The sequence below is a fragment of the Eucyclogobius newberryi genome, unplaced genomic scaffold (assembly GCF_026437365.1).
Source record: "Eucyclogobius newberryi isolate DKJ021-1_F unplaced genomic scaffold, fEucNew1.0.hap1 SCAF_144, whole genome shotgun sequence".
Classification (NCBI taxonomy): domain Eukaryota; kingdom Metazoa; phylum Chordata; class Actinopteri; order Gobiiformes; family Gobiidae; genus Eucyclogobius; species Eucyclogobius newberryi.
The window spans coordinates 94,215-107,685 of NW_027315773.1; the positions used below are offsets into that span (position 1 = coordinate 94,215).

Sequence of the window (13,471 nt, forward strand, 5' to 3'; positions counted from 1 at the left end):
TATGGGGGAAACTACAAACACTTAGGTGAAAAAGATATAGTCATTTATCCATACATTACAACAACTATTATTGATTTTTAATACATCGTCCTTTTCTACGATGGATCTCTCCTGGACGAATGAGGGATTACACCAACCAACATCTACATGAACATTAACAGGAATTAGTTTTTTTCCTTCAAAACTAACAAATTATAACTTATTTCATCTGACCATTATTTACAAAAAAGCCTATTGAGATTAAGCCCACCATCGTCCTGAATCCACAAACACTGTGTCAGGAGTGATGCAGATAAAACAATGATCAGAAGCAGGGCCGGCCCAGCCTATAAGCGAACTAAGCCCCCGCGTAGGGCCCCGAGGCGTTAATAGGGCCCCCAATCTGGCAACCCGTCTTATGCGAAGTGCAAGCGCAGCGTGCGCCACTAGTGTAGTAGCGCTGCTGGCGCGGCAGCGCACACAGCGGTAACATAACGCACAAACTGCATTTATTTGTAATGACAATCTGGCAACCGAGACACCAAACCTGCGCTGATTGGGCAACTTCATTGTGCGCGAGCAGAACGAGAGCAAAACATAAACACAACACAACGTGGTCATCATGTCCAGAGGAATATATCTCCTGGTGCTGAAAAACGAAAGAAGAAACTTCTTGACGATGTAAAGAAACTGCAAACTCAACAACACTCTCCAGGTATTGAACTTCTCTTACAAAGAGACGGTTAATGCTGCTGTTTGAAACAACACGATTCTGTCACGTTAGTTCGCTCAGGCTGGAGGCGACGAGAGCTCTGCCCCGCACATAATATGTCTGAATGAAAGATAATAAGCTTAACATTTACACCAGCCCGGTCGTGTTAGCTGCAGGTGAGGCCGGTGAGGGGCGTCTGTGCCCCGGGTCACTAAGAGGCGGAGATCCGGTCCGGACGAGCGCCGTCTCGTCCAGAACCTCTGACGTGAAACTTTGGAGTGAACAGTGTGCGGCCCCTGTCCCGGGCCCCTGTCCCGGGCCCCTGTGCAGCCTCAGTCAGAGATGAGCGGTTTGAGTTTGCGTCCCTCTCTCTCACATCTCCATGTGTGAGATCAATCGTGACTCGTGATGTCTGTTTGACTTTGACTTCTTAACGTGCAATGAGAGGAACGTAAAGGTTTATGCACGTAAGGTCCATCAGCCAATCACATCGCAGCATTGTTTCACGCAGGAGTCCAGTGTGTGATGTTCTGATCAGAACAAACATTTATATTCTAATTCACTTTTAATAGAGCAATAAAACATTTAAATTTATTTAAAAAGCATCATTAGACTATTTGTTATAAATTATAATAAATTGATAGTGAAACATAACCAGACACATTAAAATTACATCTGTTATAGAATAATACTATATAAATTTATATAAAAGTGGCAAAGTTGCAGAAACGCAGTCTCTTCACTATAGCTAGGTTTGGACCTTCACTTCTCGTTCTGTTCATTCTCTGGGAATAACATGTTTGCACTGTTTTATCAGTGTTAAATTGTTAATCAAGCAATGCTTATGCCATTTGTTTAATTTAATATAACTTGTTTTGTCACTTTGGCAAGAAGGAACAGTTGGGAGCTGTAAAAGATAAATTAGTAAGGATAACTATTACTTTTACATTTTCAGTTAAAATGAATCAATTTGACCATAATTATTTTTCATAGCCATTATTGTATTGAGTAATTAAGTACACTAATGTATTAATAACAGGCTTTAATCATTTTCTCCTGGCACAGTTTCATCACATCATCATTTTATAGCATTACAACCTCAACATTTTACTCTTACTTTAGCCGGTTGGACCCCCCCCCCCCCCCTGTTCATTAATTTAAAATAATGTGCTAATGTGGCTGAAGACCCTTAACGCCCACAAATACACCCAAAAACATATCTGGGATGTGTGTTATTTGTACAGGGAGTAGAGGTGATGTCAGCGGAATACCAAGTTGCATTGTGGGATTTAAGTTATCAATATTTGAGCTTGTGAGGTGTTGAGAATAAACTAACTGGCAAACGGATGCCCTGGAGTTTTGGTGCTTTGTTTGCGTTGAAGAAAGTTCCCATATGTGAATTGTTCACTGACAATGGCAATAAAACTGATTCTGATGACGTGGTGAGGGGCCCCCAAATATGTTTTCGCTTAGGGCCCCCTGAAGGCTTGGGCCGGCCCTGATCAGAAGTATAATAAATCTGTTATTCTAATCTCCTCTTGTTTCCCAATTCCTTCTGTGTCCCAGGTGCACTTGGGTAAACACACCCAGGAGGGGAGGAGAGAGGAGGGGAGGAGAGAGGAGGGAAGGAAGGGGAGGAGGAGAGGAGGACGAGGAGGGGAGGAGAGAGAGGAGGGGAGGAAGGGGAGGAGGAGAGGAGGAAGAGGAGGGGAGGAAGGAGAGGAGGACGAGGAGGGGAGGAAGGAGAGGAGGGGAGGAAGGAGAGGAGGAGAGGAAGGAGAGGAGGAGAGGAGGAAGAGGAGGAGAGGAAGGAGAGGAGGAGAGGAGGAAGAGGAGGGGAGGAAGGAGAGGAGGGGAGGAAGGAGAGGAGGAAGAGGAGGGGAGGAAGGAGAGGAGGAGAGGAAGGAGAGGAGGAGAGGAGGAAGAGGAGGGGAGGAAGGAGAGGAGGGGAGGAAGGAGAGGAGGAAGAGGAGGGGAGGAAGGAGAGGAGGAGAGGAAGGAGAGGAGGAGAGGAGGAAGAGGAGGGGAGGAAGGAGAGGAGGGGAGGAAGGAGAGGAGGACGAGGAGGGGAGGAGAGAGAGGAGGGGAGGAAGGGGAGGAGGAGAGGAGGAAGAGGAGGGGAGGAAGGAGAGGAGGACGAGGAGGGGAGGAAGGAGAGGAGGGGAGGAAGGAGAGGAGGGGAGGAAGGAGAGGAGGGGAGGAAGGAGAGGAGGAGAGGAAGGAGAGGAGGAGAGGAGGAAGAGGAGGGGAGGAAGGAGAGGAGGAGAGGAGGAAGAGGAGGGGAGGAAGGAGAGGAGGGGAGGAAGGAGAGGAGGGGAGGAAGGAGAGGAGGAGAGGAAGGAGAGGAGGAGAGGAGGAAGAGGAGGGGAGGAAGGAGAGGAGGAGAGGAGGAAGAGGAGGGGAGGAAGGAGAGGAGGGGGAGGCCAGAGGGGCAGAGGAACAGCCCGGGGCACCGACCGCAACAGCAACAGCAGCACAGGTGGGCCGGGAGAGTGTGTGTGTGTGTGTGTGTGTGTGTGTGAGGGAGAGAGCAGAGAGAGGGAGCAAAAGCAAAAAGAGAGGGGGAGAAAGAGAGAGAAAAGAGAGGAGAAAGATCAGGAGAAACAGATGAGAGAATAAACAGAGAGAGAGGGAAGGCTAGAGAGAGAGAGGAAAAGAGAAGGCAGGAGAGAGAGAAGAGACAAACATGTAAGAAGAAAGAGAAGGAGAGAAGAAAAGTAAGAGAGGGGATGAGAGTGAGAAAAAAAGTAATTTGGAGAGAGAGCAAGAGAGAGAGAGAGAGAGACATAGAGGGAGAGAGAGACATAGAGAGATAAAAGGCAAGACATAGAGAGAGAGAGAGAGAGAGAGAGAGAGACAGGAGGAGAGAGAGAGAGAGAGACATAGAGGGAGAGAGAGACATAGAGAGAGAATAGGCGAGACATAGAGAGAGAGAGAGAGAGAGAGAGAGACAGGGAGAGAGAGAGAGAGAGAGAGAGAGACATAGAGGGAGAGACACAGAGGGAGAGAGACATAGAGAGATAGAGACATAGAGAGAGAGTGGAAGAGAGAGAGAGAGAGAAAGAGAGAGAAAGAGACATAGAGAGAGGGAGAGACAAAGAGAGAGAGAGAGAGAGAGAGAGAGAGACATAGAGAGAGAGAGAGACATAGAGAGAGAGAGAGAGACATAGAGAGAGAGCATAGAGAAAGAGAAAGAGAGAGAGAAAGAGATAAAGACCTAAAGACATAAAGACCTTCCACCACAAAAAGCCGAAATGTGTTGTAGAAAAAGCTTCAGTTGTGGTCATCTGGACTCAGTTTGAAAAAATAGACGTTTTGAAGCTTTTTCTACTATGGAACACGCCTGGACGAATGAGGGATTACACCGAAATGTGTTGTTTTTCTTGTTCATACATGAGCCATGCTCTGAAATAAATCTGATAAATACAAAGCCGAGGGCGGGCATAGGGGATAGGTGAAAACGGCAATTTTCTCAGCACTCGCGTCTCCAATTCAGGACAATACACAGACATGCAGGAGTCAGTTCTAACACTGCAGCGTGCATAAAAGATCATGAAAGTAGATTTGTACATTACATATCCACTTCATCACGCACTGATCGGACTAAAATGAACATAATAATAATAATAATAACATGTCGTTAATAACACTTCTACTGACTCTGCTATAGCACTAAAAACTAAATACAAAAGTCATCTGAAAATAAAAAAAGACTTGCATAACAAAACCCACTTTCCTTCAAATGTACTTGAGTAAATAACTGGAGTGAGAGTATCCGGTTCCTGCCCTCTCCGCGTGTATATATATGACATTACGGCTGCAGAGGAAGTGCGCGCTCCGGCCTCTTCCTGTGCTTTACGTAATGTTTGCATTTTCAGGTCGGCTCCTGTTTTATTGAGGTCTATCTATTCAGCCACAGGAAGGACCTTCCGGAAGCCCAAACAACCACAGCCTGTAAACGCTCTCGTAAAACGCCATCGACAGCCGCGCTCGCCACGTTTAGACCGGCTCGTGACAAAAGGGCCCACGCGTGAAAGTGAAGATCACCGTCGGGGTTTAAAGGGCCCATGACGGCGATAACCATTTTCTCATTGTGACTTTGTTTGGTGTGTTTGTACCTGTTGTACGCATAAATTATAGTTTTACACAAATCGAGCAGGTATTTGTGGAAAAAATGTTTGAAAATGTGTAAAAAATGACAGGAAGTGACATCACACTAGGGACACTCATTCCAGTCAAAGTTTATGCAGAATTTACAGAACTTTTTTAAACATTAATTCAACAAAATGAAGTCAGTGTTTGCTGGGTAATTTCCTACTGTGATGTCATCGATTGCAAACAGGAAGTGAAATTATGAGCTTAAAAAATGTGCTATTCTGTGATCAGATTGTTATAATTTTTTGCAAAATTCCAAATATATGAATTGCATTTTGGTTCAATGAGTCGTTCGACCTGTAGGGGGCGCTTTAAGGCGACACGCTGCAGGTGAACGGGAAAACATTGTACGTTTAAAGATATTAACATATCACAGGTACTAAAAAAGTACTAAATAGTTTAATCATGTCATTTATTTAGTGCAGTTTGTGGGAGAGACGAGTCATATTCCTTCAGTTACTTTTACTTTTTGTACGTTTCAGAGTAGTTTTTGGACTGTATACTTTTACTTCTACTTGTGTAATATGCAGTTTGAAGTAACAGTACTTTTTTGGTTCTTTCTACTGTAAGATTCAGATTTTGCCCATTATTAAGTGTTTTTTCCCTCAGATTACATTCACTTCAAATCATGAATCTCATTTTACTACACACTACAGTTACTTTTACATGAGTAGTAGTTTCCCAAAGTACTTTTCATACCTTCACGGTACAGTTTTTTTGCCACTCTACACCTCTGAATACACGACACGTGCCAAGTCGTTCTCGTTACAGGCTTAATCGTTGCACTTTCTAGTTTGAAGTAAGCTAACACTAAACTTGTGGAGTTTGTTTTTTCCTTTCCCTCCACTCAGTTTCCCCCAAGCCCCCGTTATAAATGACGCCAGTGAGGGACAGCTGTTTCCGTGGCTCCCGGGGGCCGCGAGGAGCGAGTGTTACGGCTCCGTCCGCACTACGTACCAAAAAACCCATGTCCTTTGACCTTTTAAAACCACGGCGTTCTCACTTTGCGGGGGAGGGGGGGGGGGGGGGGGGGGCATACAGTTCACACACTGCACTATTTCTCTTTTACGGCGGTATCCATGGCAACAGTTAAGTCAATAACGTTGTGAATTGTGCTCGGATTGGTGGAGTTGGTGTCGGAGAATCATCAGAAGTAGAAGTAGAAGTAGAAGTAGAAGTAATGTACACGGACACAGCGGACAGACATTTGCAATATGTGTTATGATTGTTGCCTTTTAGTGTTTTCTGCATTTGTAGTAATATATGCATACATGTAATAACATATGCATACATGTAATAACATATGCATACATGTGATAACATATGCATACATGTGATAACATAGATAGGTGTGTAGAGCTTTATGTTGTTTGTAGCAGGATGTTGTGTTGTTTGTAGCAGGATGTTGTGTTGTTTGATGTTGTGTTGTTTGTAGCAGGATGTTGTGTTGTTTGATGTTGTGTTGTTTGTAGCAGGATGTTGTTTGTAGCAGGATGTTGTGTTGTTTGTAGCAGGATGTTGTGTTGTTTGTAGCAGGATGTTGTGATGTTTGTAGCAGGATGTTGTGTTGTTTGATGTTGTGTTGTTTGTAGCAGGATGTTGTTTGTAGCAGGATGTTGTGTTGTTTGTAGCAGGATGTTGTGTTGTTTGTAGCAGGATGTTGTGTTGTTTTCCTGTACATTACTGTTTTGTATGGAAATAAAGATGACCTGGCTGCAATTTGACCAAATAATGAATGAATAGTTCATGTTTATTGTGATTTTTGTATTGCATGTTCCTCTTCTCCTGCTGCTCTTGAAGTGTTCTGGAAGTTTCCTCTCTGTGGGACAAATCAAGGCTCTTAATTCATATTTTCTACCTATAAAATTGGTATAATTCTACTACCGTACATATTTTGTAAACGATATGATGTTGCATGCTATAGTTATATGTGTGTTGTACTATTCTTACTCAGGAATTGAAGACATAAAGCCAGAGAGTCATATTTAACAATATATATTTCCATTGTCAATGTACATTCCATTTTGACAGCATTCTTCACAAACAAAAAGTTGGCATCTAAATAAATACTATATAAAATAGAACTTCAAAATAAATATATCTATAAAGGGAACCTTTTATATGAGAGATTTTTTTTTTATCATTTTGTTATATCTAAACAAACAAAAGCACAGATTTCTGAATACCCCAAACATCAACATCTGCAAAAGGCAAAACTTGGAATGGAGTCGCATCGTCCGTCGAGTGAGAGACGTGAACGGTTTGAGTCGAAGAAACGAGCGAGCGTTCGAGTAAAGTATAAAGCTAACGTAAGCACACTTTGGGAGGGCGATAATAACAAAAGCGACTGGTGAAACTTATGGCACCCGAAGCAGCTGAAGACACGAGCAGAGAGAGGGTGAAAGAGAGGGTGAAAGAGAGAGAGAGATTTCACTCTTCTTTCACTTCCTCCCTCTTTCTGGTATGACAAGTTTATGCACCGCAGCTGTGTTTGTCAATCAAAAGGCCAGAGATGTTTGTGTCGGACCATTTTGTACCAAAGGGAAGAGAGAGGGAGGGAGGGAGGGAGAGAGAGAGAGAGAGGGAGAGAGAGAGAGAGAGAGAGAGGGAGGGAGAGAGAGAGAGAGAGAGAGAGAGAGAGAGGGAGGGAGAGCGAGAGAGAGAGAGGGAGAGAGAGGGAGAGAGAGGGAGAGGTAACAGCAGGAAATGGGCGATCCGGACAGAGCAGATTGTGTTCCCCGTGTGAATTCAATGCGCTCACAGTCTTCAGAACGCAGGGAAGAATTAGCGTTTAGCCTCTCGACGGGCTCGCGGGCCACGGATACTGTAACCATGTGTTTTGTTTCTCTTATTGCAGACGGACACTCTTCTTTTCTGAATCAAGCGCTCCCGACAGAAAGCATCGATCCTCTTTCCCAACCCCCCCACCTCCCCCAAATATAAATCTAATATATTCTCTATATACTCTTGAATCGTAGTTATAATGTACCATGCAATCTTTCGCGGGACATTTGAGCATCTCTTCTAAAGAAAGACAAATGTCGTGAAACTATTTACAAGCAAAGAACATTTCACCTGCATAGCTCTAGTTCTAAATATATTGTCAAAACATCTGTGGTTTTTGCTCCCCCGTCACACGCCGTCCCCCCCAAGTCCTTTCTTTTTCTTTTTTTTTTGGCACCTTTCTTCTCGGACTGAAATTGCTAGGTTTTTCGAAAAATATTGCCTCGTTCAACGTTCAAGACCAACGACAGCGTGATCTCGCTGTTTTTTCCCCCCGGCGGACGATATTAGCGACGGGACAGAAACGACGTCCGACATCGTCTCCGTCGGGCGCGACCGCGACCGCTCGGACGCGCCTCTCCTGCCGCACGCTAGCTTTCCCTTTGGCAACGTCCCGTCCCAACGCAAGCCACATAAAAATAGACTTTTGTAATAAAAAGATGCGACTAACGCAGCGATGCAGCATAATGACTAGACTGACATGAAGAAGACACGTGTGTACGCGTGTGGGCGTGTGGAGGGAGGACGATGGGAGGGGCCCGGCTAAATGTGGCGCAGGCCCGACGTAACACGAGATGGCAGACGTGGTTTATAATACTGTGCTCAAGTTCCTCCGTTATATGGGGTCTTTCTGGCAAAAAAACAAACCAAAAAAACTCTTGTGCAAGTGGCAGGTTGATTTTGACTAAGGCTGACGAGATACCAACGATTTCTTCACTCACTTGCAAAAACACAAAGTAAAAATGGCCTCTTATGACTTAGCTTACGTGTGTTAAATGATTCGCTATTGCCTTTTGCGCCCCTAAATGTTTCTTTGCCCACATGTGCAAAGAGGAAGTAGACTAAAGGCTCTTAGGCAGTTGTAAAATCAGCATGCTATCGGCCAGACGTAACAGTCCCTGAGAAGATCGGGTGAACTTTATACATTTCTCTACGACACATGGACTCCTAGCACAGGTGGGTAACCATTAGACTAAAGCATGCAGGTCGTGACATGCATTACCTCTGAGGTGATTGGTGAACAGCATTCACAATCTGTTCAGGAGGAATTTACCTCTAAAACTCACTATAAAGTGATTACGTCTCTGATCTGCTTCCACAGAGCACAACGCAATGGGGAAATTACTATTATTTCAATGTCTCAACGTGTGTGTTTTACAGCTCCTCCGTGGAGATAATGTGTTAGCAAGCTAGCATCCTTAAGCTGGAAGAGGAAGCATGGCGGCGCTAAGTGATGTGATGGTCATAATAGAGGAGAGAGAGCAAGTAAAGTGGTGGTTTTACTCCTCCGAGAACGATCATAAACCACGTGTGAAGGTAATCAGGGTTTGGCGCAGACAGAGGGACAGCGGCCTGTGCTTTTGGGGCTGGGAAGTTTACAGATATTAGACTTTTCTGGTTAGTTTACCTTTACAAAACTAGCTGAGAAAATACAGAGCAGCAGAGAGGTACAATGACTTTGTGCCTTCAGCCATCTTTTGCAAAACAAACCAACTCCAGTCCCACAATCTAGTCCCAACGGCCCGTCACTTCGGAGCGCTCCTGATCTTCCACCTGTTAAAACAAGGCTAGGAGCCACTAAGTACCGTAGATTTACAGTCATGTTCCAGCAGATACACGGGGTCATACGGGATTGTTTGTATTGTCCGATCCATTGAACAAGCGAGCGCTGCCAGCGCTGGTCCAGCTCTGGTCCACTATCATGACCCCGGCTGCTTCTCTATTGTCCCAATCTTAGCCTCCACACTTTTACAAACATTCGTAGGGCCTTGTAAGTTCTTGCAGCGGCAGCCGGGTCTGCTGACCTTGTCGTAACACTTCTGTCCCAGTTTGGCCAGTCCCACGGCGGGCAGGTAGCAGACCAGGCAGGGCAGGACAAAGGAGAGCGCGGTCATGAAGGACCAGCGAGCGCAGCAGTGAGCCTGCGAACAAGAGCAGGGTTTGTCCGCACATGAACCTTCATCGTCCTCATCTTCGGTGCAGTGGTAAAAGATGCCTTTGACCAGACACATGCAGGTGGCTGTGTCCACCAGGCTCTGGGCGGAGCACAGACACTCCTGGTTACACACCCAGCAGGAGGGCAGGGTCCGGGGCAGGGTGCACTCGGTGCAGCGGCACTTTCCACACGACTCACACACCACCAGGTGCTTCTTCTCTGCAGGAGAGGAGGGGATCATGGACAGTGTGTGCTGCCCAATAGTGGGGCACGCCCCTCCGCTGGACACCTGTGCAGACTTTAGGTCCAGAGATTTGGAGGTGCAGGAAGAACTGAGGGCTTTAGACTCAGAGGAAGAGAAGCACCCAGGGGTCCGGCTGACTGTGTTGATCGTACTGGGGTGCAGGTTTGGGTGGTGGTCCACCACAGGGGTGGGGGCAGCGTGGTCCAGCAGCCTCTGGTCTGAAGAAGTGCTGCTGCTGCTGCTGATGGAGCTGGGCCTCCCACTGAAGGAGATCCAGGGGTGAGTGGTGCTGTCCTGGTGCAGATGGGACTGTTGGTGGTTGTGATGGAGGTTGTGGTTGGCTCCCAGAAAATTCTCCTGACCCTGGCCCACCCACGTGACTCTGCGGGGAGCCTTCTGACTGGGCGGCTGCTGGGACACCACGGCCGGACTGTCAATGTAGTCGTTCTCCACGTGGGTGGACTTGATCTGGTCCAGAGGATAAATGGTGAGGTGCTGCAGGCGGCCATAGGGCACTCTGGTGTCCAGCAGTGGCTGGGACACGAGCGAGGACGAAACCCCCGGGATGTGCTGTGGGACCCTGGACTCCATGTGTGGGCGGCGGCCGGGCACGTCTCTCTACAGCAGCATCCAACACTGCAGAGACAAAAGGTTATTAATAGGACAATCCTATTAGAGCCATCGATCCTTTACACTGGATCTGCCTATTTCCCACCACACGACAGGATGCAAACGGAACATATTTAATCAGGGTTTACTAACAACAGCAGAAACATTTGGCAATATTAAAACACTCAACTCTTTACGTGAGTCAGACCGTACTTCATATACATCGGCAAAAATCTTTCCCCCCCCTCAAATGTGTAAATGAAGGTTTAAAACGGTTAATTATTTTTGACTGAAAACCAGCAGCGTTTGAAATCTCCTCTGTTTTAACTTTGACATTAGAACAATGGAATTTGGGCCCTGGTCGCCTCTCTGGAAGCTCCACGGAGCAGGGCCCGCATGCAAAAGACCCAGAGATGCAAAACGGGGCAAAGCAATGAGGAAAAGAGGTATTGCCAAAGGGGAATTTAACAAAGACTGGTGGGGTCGAGGAAAGCCTTTTGTAGGGCCCACCGCACTAATGAGTCAGTTATTAACCCATTTCTATTTGTGTGTCGGATCATTAGTCATATCAATCTAAAATAGGAAGAGGAACTTGAATATGAAGCTGTCAGTTTTGTGAATGAACCAGCGAAAGAGCCCGAGCAGGTTTTTTTATGAATGGAGGCTGATGGCTGACTCGGTGTTGCAAGTATGAATCAGAGAGCTCTCGTCATTATGAGCCTCATTGAAAGATTTTTTATTTTTTTTTATCAATGGTCCGCGTGTCCGCGTGCGCAGACCGAACTGACCCACATGTCCGGACTTACATTATTATAAATATACATGTCCGGACTTACATTATTATAAATATACATGTCCGGACTTACATTATTATAAATATACATGTCCGGACTTACATTATTATAAATATACATGTCCGGACTTACATTATTATAAATATACATGTCCGGACTTACATTATTATAAATATACATGTCCGGACTTACATTATTATAAATATACATGTCCGGACTTACATTATTATAAATATACATGTCCGGACTTACATTATTATAAATATAGCTCCACTGGGAGCCACTCAGCCTGTTTCATCCCTGCAGAGGTTTAATAACGCGGGGTCTAGAATCTACAGTGCCAAAGCAAAACGTGTCAGTAGTTGATGTTTTATGAAAGTATTGTCACGGTGACCGAATCCAGCCCACAACTTGCGCTCCTTTTTATTATTTTATTCTTTATTTTTGCCAGATTTCTCCAGTTTTTGGTGCGTAAAAACCTGTAGCGACACAGACACTGCCTCTGCTGCTGCTGCACCGACCGCGCCGCTTGTGCCCGTCTAATCTCGACCACTATACGAGCTTCCGAGCCGGAACTGTGGACGTGCGTGTGTGCGTGTGCGTGTGTGCGTGCGTGTGCGTGCGTGTGTGTGTGCGCGCGTCCCTCTCTGCCTTATGTGAATGGACTGAGTCATACAAATACGGAGGCGGCCGCTCGGCAAACTCAAATAGCGTGTTTATTTAGACGCTGCAGCCGCGGATCGGAGCGTTCTCCCGCGTCTGCGCGGCTCGGGACGCTTTTTGGAACAGTATGTGCCCCTGAGCGAAGTTGTTAGTTTTATTTGAGCGATATTTGGCCGTAGCCGTTTTGTGACAGGAATTGAACACGTTGTGAGCTCCGAACGACGCAAACACAAGGCAGTCAATTGTATGAAATGTGTAGCTTGGTTGTATTTCATCGCTATGAAGCCGTCCGCGGCTTCGAGGCGCTTTAGACGCGCTCGCGCCGCTGCGAAATGGTCAAAATATGACACCTCGCGCCTCAGTCCTCGTTTGGGAATCTGCCTCCCGAGCGCAATATCAAAACGCGCTTCTATAAAATGAGCCAATAAACGGCACGTGACGGGAAAACCCTTCAAACCAGACGTCAGTGGCGTAAAGCCGTCCCGCGACCACCGGTGACACGAAGCAGTGATTTCAACAACAAAAAAACGCGTTTCACTCACCAATTCAGGATAACACTGCCATCTCCGCGTCGCGCTCCCGTGATATAATCCCGTCAGGTCACGAATAGCTCCAGAGTAAAACGCGTGTAAAGTCCAAACGTGTCTGCGAAAGGCCGTGGCCGCGGAGAGCACGCGCGTCTCCTCTCCCGGTGCGTAAAAGGCAACTGACTGCGCTCGTGGACGCGGCGCGGCTCTTTGGGATCTTGATGTTGCAACCAACTCCGCCACCACGAAAAAGGGGGAGGGGCCTGGCTTTTTTATGAATGGGAGGGTTTGGAGACGCGCGGGGGGGAGGGGGGGGGGACGCGCGCCCGCTTGCCGCTTGCCGCTTGCCGCTTGCCGCTTGCCGCTTGCCGCTTGCCGCTGCCGCTTGCCGCTTGCCGCTTGCCGCTGCCGCTTGCCGCTTGCCGCTTGCCGCTTGCCGCTGCCGCTTGCGCCGCTGCTCGGTCTGCGTCTCCGCGCGCGAGCTCCTTGTGAATGGCAGCGCGCGCCAGCGAGACTCGGGAGGCGCTCAACTGCGGAGGTTACATTTTTATGAATGGGGAGGACTCCGGACGGGATTGCGCATGCGCCGTGCGGAGATTTTTATGAATGGGGGAAGAAATGGCGAATGGGAGAGAGAAAGAGAACGAGACGAAAAGGGAAGAAGAAGAGGAAAGAGGAGGAGGAAAGAGGAGGAAAGAGGAGGAAAGAGGAGGAGGAGGAGGAGGAGGATTTTTTGGTCACAAGGGCAAAGTCAGGAGTGATTTACATAAAACTACAGATGATTGTGTCCGTGATGGCGCCGCTGTCCTTACGTAACAGAGGCGCGTGAGGGGGCGACGCGCGCGGCGC

General features: G+C 46.9%; 1 protein-coding gene across 1 annotated transcript; it reads right to left on the reverse strand.

The window, feature by feature from the left end:
• Positions 1-7,765: 7,765 nt before the first annotated feature.
• On the reverse strand, positions 7,766-12,820 carry spry4 (sprouty homolog 4 (Drosophila)). Its single transcript, XM_072445418.1, has 2 exons — positions 12,638-12,820; positions 7,766-10,665 (listed from the first exon to the last, which is right to left on the reverse strand). Exon 2 carries the CDS (start codon positions 10,618-10,620, stop codon positions 9,550-9,552), a length of 1,071 nt encoding a protein of 356 aa, XP_072301519.1. The 5' UTR covers positions 10,621-10,665; positions 12,638-12,820; the 3' UTR covers positions 7,766-9,549.
• Between the last annotated feature and the right edge of the window lie 651 nt (positions 12,821-13,471).

Excerpts from the sequence above, each read along its gene's own strand:
- spry4 (XM_072445418.1), bottom strand. The coding sequence starts at position 10,620 with ATGGAGTCCAGGGTCCCACAGCACATCCCGGGGGTTTCGTCCTCGCTC.